The sequence below is a fragment of the Desmodus rotundus genome, chromosome 12 (genome assembly GCF_022682495.2).
Source record: "Desmodus rotundus isolate HL8 chromosome 12, HLdesRot8A.1, whole genome shotgun sequence".
Lineage (NCBI taxonomy): Eukaryota > Metazoa > Chordata > Mammalia > Chiroptera > Phyllostomidae > Desmodus > Desmodus rotundus.
In genome coordinates this window covers 94,468,613-94,493,365 of record NC_071398.1, presented here as the reverse complement: position 1 = coordinate 94,493,365, position 24,753 = coordinate 94,468,613, and the positions used below count along the sequence as shown (strand labels likewise).

The 24,753-nt window shown below is 47.6% G+C and overlaps 1 protein-coding gene across 1 annotated transcript in view; it reads left to right on the top strand.

The window, feature by feature from the left end:
• PAPPA2 (pappalysin 2) overlaps window positions 1-24,753 on the top strand; it is a 207,889-nt gene that overhangs the window by 51,401 nt on the left and 131,735 nt on the right. The window contains exon 5 of the mRNA XM_024551729.3: window positions 18,919-19,064. Coding sequence (XP_024407497.2) covers window positions 18,919-19,064 — 146 coding nt within the window. The remainder of the gene's footprint in view (window positions 1-18,918; window positions 19,065-24,753) is intronic.

Here is a 24,753-nt window from a genome sequence, read left to right as displayed (position 1 = left end):
TCTGTTCTGTTCTCTTGTGAAAGAGGCGTTAAGGTGACCAGCTGAGAGTGAGCATGTGAAGAGGAAGGTGTTGGAAGTTTGAGGGCAGAGCAGAAGATGTGAAATAGTTTGTAGGTGAACGGGAGGGTGAACGGACCAGGGGCAGCACAAGGCCCGCTTGAGATTAAAGGCCATACGTTTAAATTGAGTCTGGGTAGGCTACTTGTGTGTTCTTCTGTGGCCACCCTTCAGCTACAGGGGTGCTTGTGGGCCTGTGGAAACGTTGAGTTAACTAGGTTTGGGGGTTCGCCAAGGATGCATACAATGAAGAAAGACAAGGGAGTTGAGAATATATGCACAGGAGCGGGCTGATGATGAAGAGTTACTATCTCTGTGTCTCAGAAATCGTCGTCTTCTCCTATCGACCTATTCCAACAGTGTAGAACTGCCTTCAGACTGGGGCGTGGGGGCTCTCAGTGCATGTTTTTTGGATGTATGACTGTCAGTCGATGAAGTCATCCTTAATCACGTGTTTGCACCACGATGCTAGGTGCCACGAGGGATACACAGAGAGGTGTGCCACGATTTCCGCCATCAGGAGCTTTATAAATAGAATATGATGTAAAAATATAGTAAAATAGGATTGAAAGAATTTTGTGTGTGTGTGTGTATGTGTTTTATCATGCCACTGTTTTATTGCTGTTGGGTATTTTCTCTGAGTGATTGCTCTTTTGAAAATATGCAAGTAGACATACACCCAAGCAAGGCAGATAATGCAATGGGTCTGTGTAGGCTGGTGTTTAAAGGTACTTTTAAAAAGAAAGTCTCGTACTTGCCTTCTCATTGGGTTTATCATCTGGAATTGAAACCGTCTCTAGGTTGTTGAATAAGGATTTGCAGTCTCCTGTTTTTAACAGAGATTGCTTGCAGATAAAACTCAGTTTTTCCTCCTAGTTCTCTGCTTCACAAGATGTATTACTGTGACAGGTCTTTTATGTTAAGAGCTAGATACGGAATCCTGGGCTGCAGTTGCAATTTATGCTGCCTGTAAAACTTAGGGCCTTCCTTCGCCAGCGACGGAGAAGCAATCGGGACTGATGTAAACAGACGAACCTGACCCCGCCCATCGTAGTTTACAGCGCTCTCCCAGTGAGAGACGTCCCCGATATCTCCCTCTGACATTAACAGAGAGTTACACACGGAGTCCAAGCCGGCTTCCTCTCGAGTAGGAGGAGGTGTGTGGACACACAAGTGGTGTAAATCCACAGGCACTCAGTGCATCGGAAAGTGGCTCCTCTCGTCAGCTGACAATGCCTGCAAGCTCATGACTAGAATGCAATTTTCATGATTTCAGCCAAATGAGAATTTGTTCTTTGCCCAAAGGAAATGTGACCTTACTCGTCATTGGATGACAGATCGAAATGCTAGATAATGGAATATCCAAGTGGGTGATCACAGGGATGATGGAAAATTTCTGCGTGTATGTGAGTTCTCAGAAGTCCAGACGTACAGGTGGGCAGGTGGGCTACTGGTATCAGATGAGACTGTCAGCACCTCAGAGAGCCACGTGGAATTTAGAACTTCAGACCCTGAAAGGGGTCGTCTGTGTGTGAATTCAGCTGGGGTCCAATTCTGTGTGTGCTTAGGGTACCAGCAGGTAATGAGGAAATGAACGTAGGGATGGTGACATAGGTCCAACTTCAATGACCAGGACTGGGACACAGGGCAGAGGCTGGCTCTTATGATAAGGTTTTCTTTCATGTGTTCATTCTAATTCATAAATTATTTAATTAAGCAAGTGTTTATTGAACATCTCCTGTGTGCCAGGCATTGGGGAGGACACTGGGATAGGAAGACAAATGCAACAATTATCATGCAAAGTAACAGGATTGTGACAGGGTATGTCAGTTATGTTCCAGAAGTACTGCGCGGGTCACCGCACAAAGACTGAGAACAAAGAGAGCTTCCTGGAAAATGTAAGATACAAGATTTTTAAAACATCTTGAAGGTCTAACGTAGGGCAACCTATGTACTGAGTGCTCAGGGGGAATCAAGGGGAAATGGGAGGCAGGTCCAGCCTTCGGAAGCCTGCAGCATCCGGTGGTCAGGACTCGGGCAGTGTCATTGAGAGCTGCTCACATCAGACAGCAAGGTGAGAGAAAGTACCCCTGGGCTGAGCTTTGAGTGATGAGTTCTTTTTTTTTTTTTAAAGATATTTTATTACTGTTTTTTTTTAAGATTTTATTTATTTATTTTTAGAGAGGGGAAGGGAGGGAGAAAGAGAGGGAGAGAAACACCATGTACAAGAGACACGTTGATCGGTTGCCTCTTGCACACCCCTAACCGGGGACCTGGCCTGCAACCCAGGCATGTGCCCTGACTGGGACTCGAACCAGGGACCTCTCTGTTCACAGGACGGGTGCCCAATCCACTCAACCACACCAGTCAGGGCGAGTGATGAGTTCTTTAGGTAAAGGTAGAGATCATTAATATATGTATTAATATATTTCTTCCTACCCTTACCAAACTAAACATGTTTTCATACGTGTATAAAATATTTATTTTTATAAATATATTCTAGGCAAAATGAGAATTTTGTACAAAAGCACACGGATCTGAAATGGTGGTGGAGCAGAGAATGTATTAGGAGAACGGGTCTTGATGCCAGAGAATTAGGCAAGGAAGAGGTAATTAAAAACCTCATGTGCTAAACTGTGGAGAGCTATTGAAGATTATTTAAAAGGTTGTGACAAAATTAGCATTTGGTAGAAATAAGGAGAATGGGTCAGAGCGGGACATTGCGGAAGTTGTTTGGGTAACTCTCAGAAGAAATGCTAAAACTAGAAGGAGGCAGTGGGGGTAAAGGTGGACAGAAGGCAGGTGTGTGAGGGACGCTGAGGGCTGCACAGGCTCTGGGGGCTGGTAGAATTGGGGAGGGCCTGAGGGAAGGGCTAACTCATTACGTATGGCCTTGGCACCCGAATGGCGAGCACCATTCACCATAACCAAGAATTGAGGAGAAGTAGCTGGTTTAGGAGTGAAGGGTGGAAGGAGGAAACCATTTCAACTTCATACTAACTGGCTTTGAAACGCTCAGAAAGACCCCTAGGGAAAACTGCCCAGTAGAAGGTGGGACAAGTGGTTCAAAACCCAGTGAACAGCGTGTGGAGAGTGGACACCGTCCTGACGGTCGGTGTGAATGGTGCGGGGCAGTTGATGCTGTAGATTCTGAGGGATTCACCCAGGCAGAGTCTGTGCAGTGTGAACGCCAGACGGGTGAGTGATGAGGGGTTGGGAGAGAAAGCCTTGGAAGAAACTGAGAAAAAACAGAGAAGAAATCCAGGAGGCTTGTTGTCACAGAACACCAGGGACAGAGCATTTTTTGCGGGACTGCAGGGGTCAGAGACAAATATGGTCTCTCTGCACCGGACTAGTATCCAGCTGTGAAAAGGGGTGACGTAGCGTTGGTGCATGCCACAGCGTGTGGATGGGACTTGAAAACGTGATGCTAAGTGGAAGAAGCCAGTCACAAAAGACCACAGATTATATGTTTCCACATGTATGAAATATCCAGAATAGGCAGATGTATGGAGAGCAAAAGCAGGTGAGGGGTTGCTTAGAGCTGGGGAGGGGGAGGGGAGATATTATTTTTATTGCCCCTCTCTGTGGCAATAAAAATAATATCTAAAGTTGACTTCGGTGACAGTTGCTCATATCTGTGAATATACTAAAAACATTGAACTGTCACTTTCAAGTGGGTGAATTGTGTATTATATGCATTCTAGCTCAATAAAGCTGTTGAAAAGAAAAAGAGTACAGAGTAAAAGCATCAAGTGCAGTAGAGAGGGGTAGCAAAGTAAGGACAGGAAAACCTCCTTTGCATTTGAGAATGTGGAGCGATCACGGGCAAATTCAGCGATGCGGGGGAGCGAAGTACAGAGGACGGGTGCTGAAGAGTGAATGGGAGGTGAGGACCATGACGTGTTTGAAGAACCCTGGCTGAGAAGGGAAGAAGAGAGCGGAACGCTGCGAGTAAAGGCGGTATTTCTCTAAAAATGGAGGAGAGCCAGGAGAACACAAAGGTTTTGAGGCATGGGAGCGAGGAGGGCTGACAGACAAGGGAAGTGATGCACAGGTGGAAAGAGAGAGAACCCACTGCGCAGGTTGCAGGGAGGAGCACAGGCAGGAGGAGGGAGAGCTGATGATGGAGATGTCCATACCTGGGAAGGAGCAATTCCAATGAAGTGCTGCCACTGAGCTCCCATTTCCTCAATGTGTTGGGGCAAACATCATCTACGGTTGAGTTGAGTGGGATTTAGCTTGGTAGATAGATGGTTTAGGGAAGGAGAAAGGATTTTCGGTCGTGAAGGACATGGAGGGAATTTGCTTACTAGACACACGTTGGGTTGCTAGACAACTGAGGTGTTGAGGACCAAGAATTAGTAGGGACCAATCTGTGTATTTGTGGGCTTATTTGAAAAGGTATTTGAAAACCTGTTGCCTCTGTTTTAGGTGAGGGTGTGGAGCACAGAGTGGAGATCGCCCGCTGCAGGGGTCTGGCTGGGCTGGGGGCGGGGGCTGGAGGGCTTCAGGAGACGAACACAGTGCTCATCTCTGGGAGGGGGGTTGGCTGGACATTGTCCTGCTTCAGTGGAGACAGGAGCCCTGGAGAGACGGGAGGTCCCTCTCTTCCTTTCTTTCTGTTGCCCGGTCCCAGCGTTTATTTTCTTCTCCCTTAGTCTTCTGTTTTCCACGCAAGTTTCCTCAGTCCCTTTGGTTTGGAAATTAAGTCTTCCTGGGTTTGTTGTTTATTTTATTGTTTTTCTTTTTTTGTGTGTGAATGAATTAAAATAATTTTAAGGCTGACCTTTTCACATCATTTCCAGTCTTCCCCTGTGGCTGCTTTATGCAGAGCCATACTGGACCAGAGTAGGGGAATGCACATTTTACTGTGTGGTACCTAGTTTTCGTTCTGTAGTAATTTAATTGCATGGCAAATGGAACTGCAAAACTGATGTCACTCACAGCACCCCGCACAGTGCTGCCAAATGCCCTGAGTTTGCCTGACGTCACCAGGCGTGGGTCCTGGAGCCCCAGAACCCGCAGATCCAGGAGCGCCAAGTGACACGTGTCATCGATTCTGAAACCAGGGACTCGGAGCCAATAACAGTGACCCCCATGCTATTTCAAGGTGCCTCTGTGGCACCCGTATAAGATGGTTTCTTACGGATGCACTCCGCTACTGCTGAGAGCCCACAGGTACCACTGTGAAGTGACAGGTATGTCAATTAGTAGAGAACTTCTGTGGGAGCTGTTTCATTTCACAGAGGTAATCACAGCATTTTCAGAAATATCGACTTCACCTATTTCTTTGTTTCCGTATTTTGATAAGGGAAACTGAGGCTTGAGGTTTTCAGTGGCTTAACGATTCCCTAGCAATGAATTTGGGTAGCCAGGACGAGAATTCGCTATTGGGACTCGAGTAAGCTCTAAGTTTAAATGGCTAGCAAATCTCTCTGAGCAGATGCTTTCTCAGAAAGGTTGGCCATACCTGTTGGTCATTTCGAGTAACCAGTTGGATAGAAGGTCAAGGGGAACATTGGCAAACAAGTTTGATTTTGTTAACACTGTTTCCAAAAGGGGAAGTGGTCAAATTGGTGAGCTGATTTCACCTTCTGAGTTAAACGTAAATATTTGGGATCACTGCCTCAAAGCATTTTCCATCATTAAAATTTTATATATTAGAGCTCCACAAGTTTTGTTGTATATCAAAATCATCAGCTTTAAAAAAAATTCTGGTACCTGGACTCTATTTGCATTTATTTTTAAGCAAATCTCAGGGGTGATTGTAATGCACAGAGAAGTTTGGAAATTCTCAGTATAAGTGACACATTTATTGGTACATAGAGACCTGGGTTCATTCACTTATGAAAGGAATAATTGTTGAGTGTATTCTCCTAGAACATAGGTTCTTTAAGGGAGACAAAAAGAAGGAAGGCATATTCAGTGAACTTACAATGTGGCATATGGGGTAAATACAAATAGATATAAGTATTTACTGTATTCGTGGTGTGCCACGTGTGGGTGACCGGGCTTCGGCACAGGGGGTCGCTGAGAATTCCTAGCCCCTCTAAATTCCCAGGTGCCAACTAGATCTGATTAGGACTCTTGGATTTTGTGTTTTTCTCTTTCTAGTTAGAAAGTAATCAGAGCTCTGTGAACTTTCCTCTAATAAATTCTGCAGCAGCCTTTTTCTATGTGGAAATGAAAGCCTTTTTAGGATGTCTGCTGAGGAGCAGAGGGCCCTGATCTGGGACACCCCATCTTTCTGGCATCAAAATAAACTTGGCTTTTAGGGAAGGTGCTAGTGTGTACGTGTGTGCGTCTAGGGGAGACAAATGAAGAATGCTGCTTGTTGAAACAATTTTGTTAACAGTTCCGAGTTGGGAATGCGGACTTTCTTTTTAAGTGAAGGATGAGGTTAAACAGATGACCCACCCGTCTTTGTCTGCAGCTTGTAAGAGTATCTTTGGGAGAAATCCCGGGTGAAAAAATGAAGATGCACTCACTTGCTCCTTTCTCTTACATCTCTGCTTTCCTTTTGTAGTTGGTGTTGGTTGACCCATCCTCTTGTTCCTATGACTGGAGTAGAATCAGAATAGCAGAGACCCAAGGCCCCAGACTCTGCCTCAGGAACTGTGCGTCCAGAGGCCCTGGCCACCTCACCTGCCTTTGCAAGACTTTGCAAAGACAGGTCCATCTACAAGTTTGCATGGTATAGGGTGAATATGATAATTGAGGTCTAATTTGCCCTTTTCATTCTTTAAAAGAGGAATTTTCTTCGCAAGTAAATCATTCTTCTTGTAAATTTTCAAACAGTAGATGCAAGTCATAAGTTCTGTCTTTGTTCCTTTTGCCCCTCCCACTCCTTGCCTAGCGTTTGGAAACGAGCCTAATTCCGAGCTGAAATCAGTTTGTGAAACTGCGTTCCATTGTTTTTGAAATAGGCATTATTTTAAAAAACAAAAAGTGTGCCATTTTCAAATATGTTTGTGGAATAACAATTTTTTTGTGCACTTGGTATTTTGTGAAGTGCTTTATATACAGTATTTCATTTAACCTGCATAGCAACTTTAGGAGGTAGGTACTGTTACTGCCCTCACTTCTTAGCTCATTTTTGTGTTCATTTGTTCAATGGTCACAATCACTTGTCAGCTCGTGAGCCATGTTTAGCAACAGGACCTAATGCTCCCAGTGAGACGAGCAAATGGCTAAGCCCGCATCGAGCCGGGTCATCTTAATTCAGAGCCGCACTCCTTATGTCTCCTTAGGCTGTCTCCTAGGCATTTAAGCAAATTTTAGTTTAATGTAGAACAGGAGGTCGCAGAACATTTAACAATCTGTATTTGGAGTAAAGAAGGGACTATACTCCACTCCTGTTGTCTTTTTTCCCTTTTACCATGGAATGTCAATGCCCTTTCCTTCTGTGAAGAGCATTCGAGGAGTCACGGTTTCTCATCAAGTTCAGTCTGATCTGAGTCACCCTCGCCATCACATTGGTCTCCAGGGCTTGTGGGCGGTGACAGTGGTGTGCAGGGGTCGCCACCAGCACTGAGACGAGTCAGGAAGGTCTGAGTTACTGTGTGCACTTTCGCAGCCAAGCCGGCTCAGATGCCCACGTCACTCCCACAACTGCTGCGCAGCTCTAGCACCCAGCAGCAGCTTGTCTGTATAACCAGACTTAGATAAAATTGTGAGGCAGAGAGATTTCATGCTCCCAGAATTTCCTTTTCATTCCATGCCCCGGTGAGAGGGAAGGCTCCACTTTTCTGGGCCGTGCCCAAGCCGTCCTTCCTGCTAGACATGCCTCTGAATGAGATGGGCCAGTCTCGCCCGAAAGGATAAAAAAGCTGAGAAAGGCATGATTGCTCATATTTTACAGTTTAAATGACAATATATATAATTGCAGAGGATACTTGTTGAGCAAAATAAATTTGTGTGGGTCATAAAAAATGACGAAATACCAGCAGCTCAAGGACCCATAAGCCTATGACTGCCCGAATTCAGAATTATGCCCTGGAGGCTACCTGGTGTAGAATAGAAGTCAGCAAACCTTTTTTGGTACAGGGCTAGACAGTAAATACATTAAGCGTTCAGCCACCTCTATGATCTTTCTTGCATTCTTTCTGCCTTCCTCTTCCTCCTCCTTTCTCTTCTTTGTTATAACTCTTTAAAAATGTCAAACCGTTCTTAATTTACAGACCAGACAAAAGGAGGCACAGGAGGAGTGTGGCCTGCAGTTTAGAGGTGTCGGTCTGAGGCCTGGAGTGTGCACACACACGCACACACACATCCACACCTGTTGGAGAGCGTCGGTGGTGAAAGGGTGATGTGGAGAGTGCTGGAGCGGCAGGAATAAAATGGAAAGATGGCTTAGCTGTAGGCTGCCCAGGGGAAGGGAAATCCAGCTGGAGGAGACTATCCCTGGTAAATACAAGGAGACCACAAGAGTGTGAGTCATCGCTAGGCCGAACCCTGACTGTGAAGGCTCAGCCAACACATGATCCTCCCCTAGCTTGGAAGCTGTGCTGTCAGGGGCGGGGAGGGAGAGAGACGGAAGCGAGGAAGCATGCTCTCTAGACAGAACACTGGCCCTGTCCTCCTCGAGAGGAAGCACAGCAGAGTGGTTGAAGGACAGGGCCTCTGGTCCCCACTCTCAGAGGAGAGGAGAGGGTGAGGGCTGAGCCAGAAGGTGTGAGTGGAGAGGGAGACCGAGGAGGGCATCGCTGTGGGCATAGAGAGCATTCTTTTTTTCTCAGCTGCTACAACAGTTGCGACTTTCAGATGGACAGGAATGGTGACAGCTTTCTAGAATCCAAGTTTACAAGCGATAATGTAAAAGGCAAAGAACACTTCTCCCGTTAAAAAAGCCTCTTCGTCAGGAGGTACACGTATGGGATCTCCATGTGGAGTCTTTGGGCTCCACAAAGGGGAGGAGGTGGCCCCCGGAGCCCCGTCTCTGGAGGCAGGGTGACTAATGAGCCCTGCAGCAGCACCAGGCAGCTCCTGGGGGAGCCGTGGGCCCCTACTGCAGGGCCCAGGAGCCTCGGTGGGTTTGGATCTTTGTCTCCGAAAACTCCTTACAACCAGAGAGACTTGTCCTTGGAGTTTCTGAGTCTGTTTTTAAAATGCTTATTGTATTATCTGGCTGTCCCTTGCACCTAATTGTTTTATCAAAAGGAGTCAGATATGGATGCAGAAATGGCTGGTCTCTGTATGCATACACTGTGTGGATCTCCCACAGGGGAATTTGTTTCAATTCCTCTCAGGGGCTCAATACTGAGAAGTACTTCGTCCATCATCAGGGGTAGTACTGCACCACGTTAAAGGAAGGGCTCTGGACTCCAGCTGCCACTTCCCTCCAGTTACAGCACAATGCCCCCGTGCTGGCTGGGAGGGCACGGACTGGGGAAGGCAGCGCCTGGCTTCACCGAATGTGTGGTTGGGACCAATTTTTGATCATGGATAGGTTAGCAGACAAGTCACGGAAAAAGAGCATTCTACGCAGAAAAGAATATTTGTGTACTTCCATGGACCCACGAGGGTGCATAATGCAGGTGCAGACCTATGAGTGGGTACTTTGGGGATTTGGGAAAACAGTGTAAGAGAAATAATGGCCAGAGGTGAAGCCAGACAGGTAGCAGGGGGACAGATCATGAGGGGCTTTGAAAGGTTATTAAGGCCTTTGGGTTTTGTCCCAGACGCCCTGGCCACCATTGATGTGTTGTAAGCGTGTGAGTGGTTTGCTCAGATTCCCGTCAGGAAGGTGGAAGAAGGCAGAGGAAGTCTGGAGACAGGCTGGCCAGCAGGGATTTTGCTCAGTAAACCACGAGAGAAGGTATGCTGGCGTGAGCAATGGCAGAGTGGCCTGCGATTTTAGAAATATTCAATAGAGAACTTCCTGGAGTTGGTGATTGATTGGATGTGGAATTGAGAGAGAGAGAGAGAGAGAGAGGAGTTTCAGATAACTCCCTTCTAGAGTAGCAGATGCAGAATAATGATGAGGCTTGTGCCCGTGATGGGGGAACATAAGAGTTGGAAATGAGAAAGGAGGGTGGGCTGAGTTTGAGATCTCATCTAGGGCACGATGCTCAGCAGACAGTCAGATGTACTTACCTGGAGCTCAGGAGGCAAGTGTAAGCCACAGACACATTTTGGAGTCATCATTGCAGGAGAAGCTGCAGGATTGGACATGTCACCCTTGGAGAGAGTAGAGCATGGTGAGTAAGAAAGCAGAGGATGGGCCTGGGGAAAGCAGTGCTTGAGAGCAGAGAAGGGGAGAGAGAGAAGGGCCCGTGAGAGGTGATGGCAAAGGGCATCGTAGGATAGGAGATGAGCCAGGAGAATGTGGACGTACTGTGGCCAGGTGAAGAGGAAGTTCCAAGAGGAAAGTGGTCAGTGATGCCAGATGCCTCGGTGAGGTCGGGGAGAGCACAGGAAGGTGTCCTGGATGAACGAACAGCTGGGAGATTATTGGTGACCTCGCACTGGACGGCTTTACAGAACGCTGAGGATGGAAGGACAGCCTGAAGTTTATATATATAGTTTAAGCATACCTGCAATTTATAAGTAACACAATTTACTATTATATCCACATTTATAAATTCCACATCTAGGAACGAACCCGCTAGTGTACTTTGAAAGCATGACTAGCAACAGAAGTTCTCTGGTTACTTGGAAGTAAAAGTTACAACAACCAGACTAGGAGAAGGTGAGCACGGGCGTGTTTTCTCGGGAACCCCAGCCACAACACAGTCCCCCTGTGTCTCCCTAATATGGGGCCTCCTGTTCCCAGTTCTCCCACAGTGACATTTCACACCGTCTGGTCTTCTCAGATTTCCCTGCCCATCACCTCACTTCCCACTCTGCGGGGATTCCCTCACCTTCTATTTGATGGGAAAGCAGCCTAGAGGTGCCTTCTGTCAAACACTGCCATCAACCCTCAAAGCCAAACCATTTGCTTGTGTTCTTTCCTCCCTCCCCCTCCCCTTTGATTGCTGGGGGCATGTTCCTCTGTCTTCCAGGGGGTTCTGGGGAAGTGGTGCTTGACACAGAAATTCTGGGATTTGTGATTTACCAAGGGTTTCTTTCCGCAGAAAGGGGAGAGGGGAGCTGGATAAGGCAGAGCAAGGGCCAAGCAAGCCTGTGGTCTCAGCTGGAGTCTAGCAGGGAGCTCCGAGCCAGAATGCGCCCTGCATGGGGCCCCAGCATGGGGCCGGGGGCTGGCTTTTGCAGCCTTTCCCCAGTCAGGCATTACCTGGGAGTGCCTCTGGGAGGCGTGCTCTCCAGTGAGGCAGTTCCTGTACGTCTGTGGGGAATTCTCCAAAGAAAGCAGCCAGCAGTGAGCTGGTAGCTTCCAACACTCAAGCAGCTGGCGTGGGGGTACCTGCCTGAGTGGGGCACCACCCACTCCTGTGCGAGCTGGGTCTTTGCTGTTGGTTTCTGCTTTGAAATCTCTTAATTATATCTTCCTCTCTTTTCATTTTTCTTTCTCTTTACTGGTGCCTTTTAAAAAGCTAATTTAGCCCTAGCTGGTGTGGCTCAGTGGATTGAGTGCCTGCCTGTGAACCAAAGGGTCGCCGGTTCGATTCCTAGTCTAGAGCACATGCCTGGGTTGCAGGCCAGGTCCTCAGTGCAGGGCACGCTAGAGGCAACCACACATTGATGTTTCTCTCCCTCTCTTTCTCCCTCCCTTCCCAGCTCTAAAAATAAATAAATAAAATAAGTAAAAAGCTAATTTAGTAATGCTTCAATCTCCCATGTAGAAACTGGCCCTCCTCTTCCGCATCCTTACCCCCTGGTTTCACTGCGAGGTGCTTGTCTACACCTATTAGCTTCTCATCCTCGAAACCCCTCACCCTCCAAGCCACTGCAGTGGCTTTTGCCTCTATGGCTTTTCCAAAACTACTTCTGCCAGCGTCACCAACCTTCCCCTTGTTTCTACTTCTGATGGGGACTTTCCTGGCCCCCTCTTACTTCACCACCAGGAACATTTGGATTGGTTTTGGAGACAACAGCTCTCCTGGAGCTCTCCCGACCTCCTCAACACTGCTTTTCAGACCTCCTTGCCAGTTCCTGCTTCTCTGCCTGCTCCTTACGGCTGCCCCTCCTCGGGGCTGCATGCTCTGCCTTTTCTTCCTATGCTCTATACGCCTTTTCCTGGGCCGATTGAGGCTGTTGAGAGGTTCAGGGAAGATCACCCCTTCACTGTCTCATGACATCCGATTCATGAGTAAATATGTTTTTAAACAGAGCAAAATTAATATAGTCTCTCCTGAGAGTTTGTGATTGCACAAGTCTGGACATGTTTTTGAGAAGGGACTCTCTCTTCCCCCACCTCTGGTTTCCTAAGCACATGATGTTGTGATGAGTATGCCTCATTCACTCCATAGTTTTTATTACTGTCTGTGCATCTGTGTTTTCTGAATGTGTATACTGCTCAGATCTAAAGGACCACATGTACGTGTCTCTATCGAGCATCTGTAATTCGATTATCACAGGTGACTTCAGGCTTTCACCCAGACCTGTTCCTTCTCCTATTTTCAATATCAGGGAATTGTGCTACCCAGTTACTCCCTTTAAAAGCCCAGGAATTATTTTGGACTCTTCCTCTTTCTCACGCCACCTCATCCCATCAATCACCAGTTCCTGTAAGTTCTGTTCCTAAATGACTCTCAAAGGCAGCCACGGCCCTTGGACAGGCTCCCTTGACCCCGTCCATGTTCCTTGAGTCTGTTCTCTGCACGGTCTCAAGCCCAGCCATGTCCCTCCCTTGCTTCAGCACTCTCTGAAGGTCTTACCACGGTTTGTAGGGCCTTTCAGGTCTGGCTGCTGTTCTCTCCAGCATCCTTTCCACTTCTCTCCAGCTCTCAGGGACTACTTCCCTCTCTTGCCCAGGCCTTGGGCCTTTGTATTAGAGGCCCTTTCTCAAGGGCTTTATTCAGCATCGTGTCCTGGTTGTTTGGCCCAGGGCCTGAGGTTTAGTAGATGCTCAGTAAATACTTTCTGCGTTGAGTGTATTGTCCTGTCTTCTAAAGTCAAGACGTAAAGCATGTTCGATGATCAGTTTTCTTATAGAATTCGTTGGCCTGCCCCATGTCAATGGAAAATTGAGTTCAGTTTGGTTCATGTGTATCGTCAAAAAGAACGGACTTCAGGGGTGTGTGGGTGGTGTATTACAGAAGAATGTTTTGCTTGAAAATAGGATTTGAAGAAAACCTTTCAAAATGTTCTAAAGCAACGGAAGAAAGACTTTTAGGAGAAAAGAAGCACAAAAACATGACTAAAATAGTGGATACTTCATGGGTTTTGACCATTGTCCACTCCAGTGACCCACAAGGACCACTCCTCTGGGGAAAAGCTTCCTAGTTTTGAAACCTGGTGTGATGCCTGTGGAGTGACGTTTGTCCATTCCTGCCCAGGCCCCGAGAGTTTATCACGTACGGTGTTTTTGCCAAGAACCTGCTCTGTCTTTTGTCACCAAGAACATTGTCAAGGAGGGCACATTTGGGCCTTTGTCTGGGGTGTGTGTTTGCCTCTTGGTCTCTGCCGGAGGCGGCAGGTCCTAAGTTTGGCTCCTTTGGATATAATTGGACCCCTGTGGTTCAGGGGGTTTTATAGCAGGGCAGTATTGGTGACGCTGGAGAGAAGGAGGGGCGGGGTATTCTCTGTCTCATTTCCTAGTTACAGCCCGTCTCCTCCACTGATTCATTCAACTAATACTAGAGGAGTGTTTGATAATATGCAAGATGATGTACTGAGCCCCTCTCACAGCGAGAAAGGCATGCGCTGGACTTCTGGACACCTTGTCCATCTAGTGAAATAAGGAATGCTCTTGCACATATGTATGTATATATGTTTACTTCATAGGTTGACATATACGTACGGGTTTAAATGAATAGAATTGCATTAAGCTTGCTGTTGTACAGCCTGCTTTCCCACTCAATAACATGTTGGGCACATTCTTTCATTTTAATAAATGGAATAATAAGAGACCTAGATAATTTTTAATGGCTTCTGGTAGGAATACTGTATACTCTTTACCTTGCTAGTTCCATCTTAAAGGAAATTTATATTATTTATATTTTACTATTACGTTCTCTGCTATTACACTATACTATTAGAATAATATGCTGTGCTATTATACTATCATGTTACTATATATTTTTTGCTATTATACTCTTCTTGTTGGTGCCTGTTTAAAACTTATGCACACACCTTAAGAGAAATATCCAGCGGCAGGATTTCTACTGCTGGCACATGTTGCCAGAGCGGGCTTACACATTTCGATCTCATATTGTAGTCCATCGCGTTACAGACTAGACTGAATGACCATGACTCAGACGTAGGGGCTCGTTTCAGGCTGGGTGACCACTGTGGGTCTCTCAGAAGAAGTGAGATAGAAAATGGGCCTTTCGTGACTTGGAATCCTTCTTTCCAGCCCCTTCTTGCCTGTAAGGTCTCTTTTGAGAAATCAGCTGACAGTCTTATGGGAACTCCTTTGTAGGTAACTGTGTCCTTTTCTCTTGCTGCTTCAAAGATTCTCTCCTTCTGCTTAATCTTGGCTAATGTAATTATGATGTGCCTTGGTGTGTTCCTCCTTGGGTCCAGCTTCTTTCACATGGAGGGTTATCAATAGGGGAGCGGGAGGGGGAGAGGGGGGGCCTTCTGAGAGCCAAGGTCCTTCCCGAAGGTGAGGAGGGAGGCTTCTGCTCCAGGCCCCTCTCCTAGCTTCTGATAGCTTCCAGCCTTTCCTGGCTTGCAGCTGGCACCCTGCTGGTGTCTTCACGCCACCTCCCCTCTGTGCAGTCTCTCTATGTCCAGACTTCTGCCTTTTACAAGGACACAGTCGTACTGGACTAGGGCCCGCCCTCACACCCATCTTCGCTCGATCATCTGCACAGAGCCTGCTCCCCAGTGAGGTCACGTTCCCAGGCGCCAGGATTGAAGACGTCAAAGATGAAACCCAGGTCGCAGCAGGATTAGGGGGTAGGTACATGGAAGAAAGAAGTGAGTGGGAGGGGAGGAAATTATTCTTTCAAGAAGTTTGGATTGAGAAGGAAGAAGGAAAAAGAGGGTGTTAGCTGTGATTTTCTCAGCAACCTCATTCATAGGAAAGGGAATAGGAATAGGTAAGGGAGTAAATGTTTGAGTGTGTGTGTGTGTGTGTGTGTGAGAGAGAGAGAGAGAGAGAGAGAGAGAGATCTTGATGAATGGCCTCAATTTTATCCTCAAAGAAGGAGGCATGATCATTTATTTAGAGTCCAGGGAATAAGAGATGGAGGTGGGTGGGAGAGAATGGGCAAGGAAAGATGGTGGAGATTTCAGCTAATTCCTGGAGAGGAGATGACCATAAGCCAATAAAAGTACAGACAGAAAGAACTAAGGAGCTTTGGCTCTAGTTGTTTCTGTGAGGGAGCTGGCTGAGGGCTCTGGAGGCCACCTGGCCCTTCTCCCACCCATGGGATGCAGTCAGGACCTCACTTTGGACAGGGCTCACTCGGCCTGGGGATCCAGGCCGTGCGTCCCAGCCTCAGGGCACGCACGCGTCCTTCCTGTCTTGTCTGTTAACATGCCGCTTTTTGGTTCTGGTTCACCTTCCGTCAGACAGCTCAGGATCCTTTTTCCTCTTTCTAGCCTTATTCTTGGATTATTTCTATCAGTCTACAAAAGAGTTAATCAGCTGACTATTAAACTAGAGCATCCTTTCATTTCACTTGGTCAAAAGCAAAGCCGGAATTGGAGCTCGCGTGTACACTTGGATGTTGGAGTGTGGCTGGGGACAATGGTCAGGGAGCAAGGCAGAAATCACAATGAATGCACCAAATCTGGGGGGCAACGGACAGGGGCAGGCTGGACACTGGGCAGTGGTCAATCCCAAACCAGTGGGTCACAGCCATGAAGTCGGTGAGGCACGTGTGCATTCTTCCAGGGAGCACGTCGGAGGTAACAGACGTGAGCAGTGGGCACGGCAGCATGGGACGTCAGCCTCCAGGAGGGCTTGTTTCAGAGACAGCTTTTGTAAAAGTAAAGACGCAGCTTCACTTTGGTTGGTCCAAGCCCTCAAGGAGAAGATGCAGTGAGCACATCAGTCTGGGGGGTGGAGCGCACGAGGAAAGGCGGATCCTGGCAGGAGGTGAGCAGTTGGTGTGACTCATCTCTCGGGTCCCACACGGGTCTGGTCAGTGCACGACTCTCTTGATGTCTGTGACATTTACATATGTCATCACACCCTCCACTGAATGTCAAGTTCTTTTGGATGGCAAGTCTATCTCTTACTAAACTGCTTCTGAAGCAGGATGTTAAGCTCTGTGTTTATGAATAGTGGCCACTTTTCCCCACGCTAGGTCTGAGGCTGACTCGGGTCCCATTCGTTGGCAAGCTGGCTGTCTTCATTAGTCTGATTTAACGTCTAAAATGGTGTATACATGTTATAATAGACGGACATCCTATAAGCAAAGCAGACGCACTGACATGTATTCTTACCCTTTTTGGTTCCGGGAATGATCTGGACAAAAATCCTTGTTTTCAACAAAACAAGGCATTGTTCTATCCATTCGGTTAGTGACTGTTTCCAACTGTCTCAGGTGTTTTAATGTGTGTTCTCTCCCGTGTACTTGCCAGCTTCCATCTATATTTCTGTGGAGTGTAGGAGTGACCACGCCCAGTTTGCCCCCAGCAGGACAGAACCACTGTCATCTGGAAGGATCATTCACGGCTGGAGAGAGGGCCAGGCGAGGAGAAGTGGGAGAGGAGTAGAAGCAGCTAATGAGCTCCGTGGAGGCCTCCTGGAGGGTGCTCACGGGAGGCCAGTGGGGCTGCTGGATTGAGGGAGGACAGACAGGGGGCGGCGGCGGCAGCCAAGGGCAGATGGAGATGCCAGTAACACACAGCCCAGATAAACCGCACCAGGGCCAGGGGGGTCTGGGAAAGAGAGGGCGGGGAAAAGAGAGAACCGTTAGGTTAACAGCTCCCAGTTTTCTTGGGAACTCCGGAGTAGAACGGGAGGGTATGACTTTTCTCCCATGGTACCCTGAGCTCCACGGCGGCTCGGTCTCTGGTTCCCACTGGTCTTTTCTTTTTTCTTTTCCCTTCCCCTCGCCTCCCCTCCCCTCCCCTTCCCTTTTCCCCTTCCCTTCCCTTTCCCTTTCCCTCTCACTTCCCTTCTCTTCCCCTGTCCCTTCCCCTTCCCTTTCTTAACTTTCCTTTCCTTTTCCCCTCCCCTCCACTCCCCCCTCTCCCTCTTCTCCCTCTTCTCCCATCTGCCCCCTCTGCTCCTTTTTTCTGGCCTTTTGAAACATCTGCATGTTGAAGAATTATTTGATGCCCTCACAGCTCCAAACCGTCAGTTTGTTGATGCAGGAAACTATTTTTAATAAAGGAGAAAGGGAAACAAGGTGTGACTAATGTTCAGGGGAAACTACACGACAGCCCAAAAAGCAGTCTCCAGGAAAGCAGCAGCAGGAGTACCCCTCCGATCGATCATATCTGACATCACCTCATGGGCCTGGATGATTTTGGGGGGGCCGAGAACTGTTTTTCCAAGATATTACAACTCCATAAGGAAGGGTATTTTTCCAATCCCTTCTCTCCCAAACATCTCTGGTTGTTCTAAAGCAAAATCATTTTTGTTTCTTTACTTTTATTTTTCTTTTTGGTCCTGTTCCAAAGAATACGGAAACAATCTTTGGGATCTCTGTGCCTTGGGCATTCCTCACCGGGGTGTCCCGCACGTGGATTAGGTCGATGGCATCAGTAGTGCAGTTGGGAGACGGAGCAGGCAAGAGAAGAGGGTCGTGCTGCTCTAACCTGAGCACGGGGTGGGAGGGTTCATTGCCTGTAGCTTGTCTGCTGGAATAGCAGCTATGAAGTGTGAGCCAGCGCGGGTTGAGTGAACTGTCGTTCAGTTGAAGCTGTGCTAAGCACATTCCCCTCTCTGGACTGGCAGACCGTGGTTTCACTGTCCCTTAGACGAGCTTGTCAGTGAGTGTGGCAGGCTCTCTTTGCTCACGGTAAAATTTTACGTTTCCCTGATGCCAGGAAGATGAAGGTATTTGATGATACATGAGCTTATGAAGAGATCAGATGCTCGTTTCCCTGATTTTTAATGGGCCATGGGGCATGTGTTAATAGACTGTTGATTCTGTGTATAAACATAATATTGCCATGGGGCATGTGTTAGTAGACTGTTGATTCTGTGTGTAAACATAATATTGCCATGTGCTTTGAAGACCACCAATGAAGACACTCGGTATGATAAGGTAGTTCAAGTAGGGGTAGAGTTTCTATGGGTTAAGCGACTAGAAAGAGAAAAAATATGTATAATTAATATTCCTTGCAGTAGGTTTATGATATCCTCTCCTACCTGTCAGTCATCTCTTTTTTCCCTTTTTCACTTTCTTTCATAGCCATTACTTCCCCTTTAAACAATAGTGCCTGGAAATAAGCACACACTGAAATACAGATTCAGTTGGCCGTCTTGTGACAGTGCTGATCATACAGGGGGACGGAAAGAGCCAGGGACCGAGAGTCAGAAGGCCCGCTCCAGCATGGCCTGGGGGTCATTCTCGGGGCACAGAACTGAGAGTCTCTTTGGGTTTATCTTGAAGAAATTATCTGGGTGTGTGGGGACTTGAATATGAGGTCACGTACGGAGGGTTCATGTAAATATTTTAATGCTAACAAGGTAGGACATCACTGATCTTGGAATAATATCCCCAGGGTGTACTGGTTCCTTTTTTGTGGACTTCCTAACCATCTGGTCTCTGCTTCCCTGCCCCCCTGAAGGCAGCACTGGGGGCATCAGAGTCTGTGTGGTGCCATGCTGCTCCCCCCTGCATGCGGACCCCATGTGACGCTCTCCCCTCTCCCCCCACCCAGGGCCTACATGAGTGTGAAGGAGCTGAAGGCGGCGCTGCAGCTCAACAGCACCCACTTCCTCAATGTCTACTTCGCCAGCTCAGTGAGCGAGGACCTTGCAGGTGCCGCCACCTGGCCTTGGGACAAGGAAGCTGTCAGCCACCTGGGTAAGTGCAGTGGAGACCAAATATGGTTGCAAACAGGAAGAAGCCCAAAGAGAGTTTGTGAAAGTGAGTCTGGGGGGAAAAGAAAGAGAAGACATACATTTACTCAGTGAATTAGCTCTTCTGGCTGAGGATGGCTTTTGGGAGAATCTGTCTAAATGGTGCAGTGCAGACGAGCGAGATGCATTAGAGCAAAGGGCAGGGGTGCTCAGGGTGTTCCAGACCAAGCCTGTAATCGAGACGTAGATACAGTGATGACGTGGGACTCGATCTGTTTTACGTCTGGGAGGCATAACCTGTTAAATGAAAGGAATGAAGACAGAAGGAAGTGATGTAAATAGGAGAAAAAATAAATAAAATAGAAAGTAAATTTTAATTAGAAAACGTTAACAGAGCCAGAAGTTTTCTGGGGAGGGAAGAGGAAAGGGTTGATAAACCCCTAGAAAGACTTCTGAATGAAAACACAGGTGAGAAGGACTTTGTTACCACTGTGAGGAACAAAGGAGATATATTCTTACATCCGCTGCAGATATTAACAGGAAATGAGTATTTCCCACAAATGTCATTGATGCAGTCAGACTTCCACGGGCGAAAGAAAATGAATCTTAATGTGAATCTCACACCTTTGTACAAAAATGAACTCAAAATAGACCATAGATTTAAATGTAAAAAATAAAACTATAGAACTTCTAAAAGAAACGTAGGAGGAAGTCTTCAGGGCAGGCCTTCATGAAGAGGAAACTTATACACAGCACCAAAAGCACAGTCCACATAAATAATGACATAAATTGTCCGTCCTCACAATTTAAAACCTTTTCTCTGAGAAAGGCTGTCAAGACAAACAAACATTAGACTTGGAAGAAATAGCCGCACACCATACATCTCACCAAGGACTGGTGTCTAGAATATATAAAGAACTCTCAAAACTCAATGGCAAGACAAACACTCCAGTTGGAAAATGGGCAAGGACAGGAACAAACCTTTTACCGAAGAGGATACGCAGATGGGAAACAAGCTCGGGAACAGATGTTCAATATCATTAGCCATTAGGGAAATTCAAATTAAAACCACATGAGACATAACCGCACGCCCGCTAGAATAGGGTGCAGCGTGGGGTTATTACGTTACAATAGTCAGTAATGTAACACATTGGCATGCTGACAGGTAGTTACTCAGTAATGTAACACATTGGCATGCTGACAGGTAGTTATTAGACTTACCGTGGTGATCCCATTATAAGGTATATAAATGTCAAATTACTATACTGTACACCTGAAACTGATACGATATTGGACACCAACTACCCTGTAATAATTTTTTAAAAAATAATGACAATACTCAGTGCCGGCGAGGATGCAGAGAAACTGGATCCCTCCTCCGCTGCTGGCGGGAATCTAGAACGCCACAGACACTCTGCAGAACACTGTGGCAATTTCTTACAAAACCAGGCCTACACCTACCATGTGATCCGGCCGTGGGACTCTCGGACATCGAGCACAGAGAAACAAAACATACACCCATTCAAAATCATTTACACCCGTCTTCATAGCCACTTTGTCTGTCACAGCTTCAAACTGCTGCAAATGACATGAGCGATTTCAGTGCCGACGGCTTACGGCAACGGCATTGCCTCTGTAGTACAACGGGACACTGCTCCGCAATAAAAAGGATACAGTTGCTGCGTGGAATGACTCGGGGGCATCTCAAGGGTATTGTGCTGAGTGAAAAAGAAATCCCGGAAGTTCCATGCTGTGTGATTCCATTTATGTGGAATCATAGGTATTTTCAAAGTGGCAGAATTACAGAGACAGAGAACAAGTGAACACGGGCCAGGGGCTAGCAATGGGGAAGTGGTGATGGGAGGGAGGGGTATGAGAGCGGATGTGACAGGAAGGATGGCAGGAAGGATGGGAGGTCTTAATGGTGACAGAACAGTTAAGCATGTTGATTGTGGTGGTGATTACACAGAGGTATCCCTGTGATAAAACTGTGTAGAGCTGCGCGTGTACACGCACACACACACACACTCACACACAAGTGCATGGGAGACCTTGTGGAATCTGAATAAGGCCCATGGCATCTCTGCAGAAGCAGGGCACCTGGCATCCAGCAGGTGCTCTGTGAGCGCTCACCGACTGGAGGGATGAGTGAGTTCGTGAGTGAAGGTATTAAATCTGAGGGGCGTCCAGAATTACCTCATGGGTTATTGACTCATCGAATGGCAGAAGAAGCTGGGGATACTTACATTTTACTCCGAAACATCCTAGGAGCAGCCTTGTTCCCCTATAACGTGATCTGTAATGTGATTTTCCAAAGCCAACTGAGCAGCTGAGAGACCTGACTCGATATGAAATTGCCCGTGTTTGCACTTATTTCTTCCTGTTTAACCGTAACGTGATTGGACAAAGGCATTGCGTTGACCTAAGCCAGATGTAGAGTAGCACAGACAGCTGGCATGACAGGATAGGGGAAGACATTTAGACTTTTCTTAGTAGAGTCCTTTCAAAACCTAAAATTGTCTGTTTGTGTCACCACGTAAGACAGGAATTGCGTTGACCTAAAGCAGGTGCAGAATGGTACAGACAGCTGGCATAGCAGCACAGCGGGGGACGTTTTGGATTTTCTAAACAGAGTCTTGTCGGGACTCAAGGTTGCCTGTTTGTGTTGACCTGCGAGAAGCCTGCGTTTTGAGGGTCAGCGGAGTGACCGAGCAGAAAGTCAACTAGCCTGAAGTCGGCGGATCGAGTCCTGTCTCTGATGACCAACAGCTGCAGTGACTGCCCGCAAAGACCTAGGCGGCCCCTGGTCCTGCTTTGCCGTTCATGCCGTTTCTGCCTTTCACACAATGTTGTACTTCCAGTGCTGCGGGAACGCGGGACAGGGTTTTGTGTGAGTCAGTGAGTGCACGAGGTCCCCTTGAACTCTGACGTGCAGCCGTTTGGTACCTTTAACCTTAGCGCCCAGCGCTTAAGTTGCAAATGTATCTTCCAAGGCAGAAGACTAATTGTAGTGGTAAAACAGCCCTCTTATAAACTGTGAATCCCGGGCTCACGATCCATCATTCATTCATTCAAACCCCGTTGAATCTGGTTTGCGGCAGCACCAGGGACAGAATGACAAAGGAATTCACCCGAAAGGTTTGCACAGCACGCCTGGGAGGCAGACGTGCAAACACACAATTGCAGAGCAATGCGATGATACCACGCGTGCGGCCAGGCAGGTGCCAGAGAGAAAGTGCCACGCTGCGCCCAAAGCATCCGGGAAGAGTTCCCGCCCGCCCCGCGAGGAGCGTTGAAAGCGCCCTGCTTGGCAGACGGTGAGAGGGCATTCCAGACCAAAAAAGCCCACCGATGCCAAGGTTCAAGCCGTTAAAGCCTGGACACACTTAGGAGTGGAATGTGCTTGGCTAGACCAGTGCTCTTCACATTTAATTTTGCTCCCTCCTACTCTCCAAGAGACTGGAAAAAACTCTGCTCCCCACACGCAGTCTAGGAGTAACATCTAAAAATTCAATTGCAGGTTTAAATGGTAGCAAATAATAGAGTTTCTGGTATACCGCTTTAAATTATTGACATTTTAAGTTTACTTTTCCCAAGGTATCCTCGGTAGAGTAGCAGTTCGATGATCACTATCATTTATTTTAAAAAAATTTGTGAGCATGCACTTTCCTACTGTTGGGAAACGACTCCCGGTCCTCCTTCCCTTTGAATCCATGTTTCCATTTCATCTCCCCTGTAGAACTTTATATGATGTAGCATGTACGTGCTTACTTTCTCAGTGTTTAATTGCTTACCTGTTTGTCTGCTAAAGGCATATTTTGAATTAAAGAAATCTTTTGTAGTAAGTTTTCCAGCTAAACGTCTAACTTTGATACAGTTGTGTATTTACATGGGGTTGTAGAAAGAGTACGAGGGTTTCGCCAGAGCCTGCCCCCGTTTTCCTCCAGCGGTGGTGCCCCACAGAGCTGCCGCGCACCATCGCAAACAGGGTATTGGCATCGGCGGGGATCACAGGTTTTAAATTGTTGACAGTTTCTTCTCAGCTGAGTTATCTTTTGAAGTGATTGTTTGTCCATAGTGGATAAAACCCACATTTTGAAAGGTGGATGAATGACCAGTAAACGAAATGGGAATGCATATTTTTAATGAGCTGAACATGGCTTTTCTTTCCCAAATTAGTTCTTGTGTCTGTGGATAACGGGTCATTATTGCTGTAACAAGACAGGGTTTAGTATCCACTATGTCGCTGTTAAAACATTCCAAAGCTCTCAGCACTGAGAAACGCTGCTGACATAAATACGTAAACGGGGGGAAAAGAGTTCCCTTTGACTGAGTTGGGTGCCCAGGTGGAAAATAGAGGAAAAGGAGGCGTGAATGGGGAGCTGGTTGGGTTTGGATGTGTCAGGTGTGGGGTCTCTACAAGTCTGACTCTGAAGGGGCTTAACCAGAAGGAGGAGCAGGGGCAGGACATGGGGATATCCCAGCCTAAAGAGAGGGGACATGGGGATATCCCAGATAAAAGAGAGAGAGGCCAGAGAATGTCCCAGGGGGCCCCCAAATGCAAGGGCTGCAGAGATGTGGTCAGGAGAAGGGCATTTGGGCCAGGCTAGAGAAGAGACTCTGTCACTCTCTGGCATAGGAGTTAGACACCTCCTTCAGACTGTCCTGGGCCAGCCATCTTCCTTCACTGTTCCAGAAAATGTCTCTCCTGCCAAAGAACACCCAGACACGCCCATCATAGCATGAGCGGCACTGCCCGGTGTGCACGGAGCCCAGGAACCGCGTGGGCGGAACTTGAACCTGGCCAAAGTCTTTGAACGATAGAGTGGATAGGTCCTTCACATAGACAGGAGCAGATGGGCTTTTCAGCAGGTCACCCCTCGGGGCCTCCGTTTCCTCGTATATATGAAATGGGGTAATAAGCATGGGGAATAGTACCTGGCACATAGTAGGGCCTCAAAAATCTTTGCTTTATGAGTAGCAGCAGCCATAACAGCAACAGTGTAAAAGTTCCCACTATTGTGTGTCTATGGTTGACCTTCCTGCGTTTGCCCACAGCCTCCCACCTCCCTCCCAACCCGGAGACTTTTGGTGCCCTGGGAAGATACTGGCTCCTTTTTAAAGGAAAAAAAAGTGTGTTCAGGGGTCCAGCTGCTTGTAATGGTAGAGCAGCTTCTAAGAAGCAAAGGGAGTCTCCTTATAAGTCAGAGAATGAAAGAGTGAGTAAAGGTTGGCAGTTTGGCGGGTGGGTGGTGGGTGGCCGCTGGGAAGAGTCTGTGGGGGTCAGAGGACCTGTGGACCGGAGGGGGGAGCAACTCTCTTGGGGTGATGTGGATGACACAGCTACCTAAGGAAGCAAAGCAACAGCTGTGTCATGGTGGAACAGGGTGGAAGCAGCCTCGGTGGGCTCAGAGGTGGGATACCTTTCCATCACGCAGAGCTTCTGGAGGGGTCTCTCAGGTCAAACCTCGACTTCCTCCTAACCAAACGGTTGACATTGAAATCAGGATGTTGCATCAGTGGTGCCACATTCAGGCACAGTGTGGGTGAGGCCTCGGGCTGGGGCAGCCATGGAGTGGGCAGGTGGGAAGTCTTCGGTCGTCTCAGCCAGCTGGTTTCGGCGAGTGCAGGCGTGGAGAGCAGAGGCGGGAGGTGATGAGGGGAGCTCTGGTTGGGTCAGGGCAGGGAAGGTC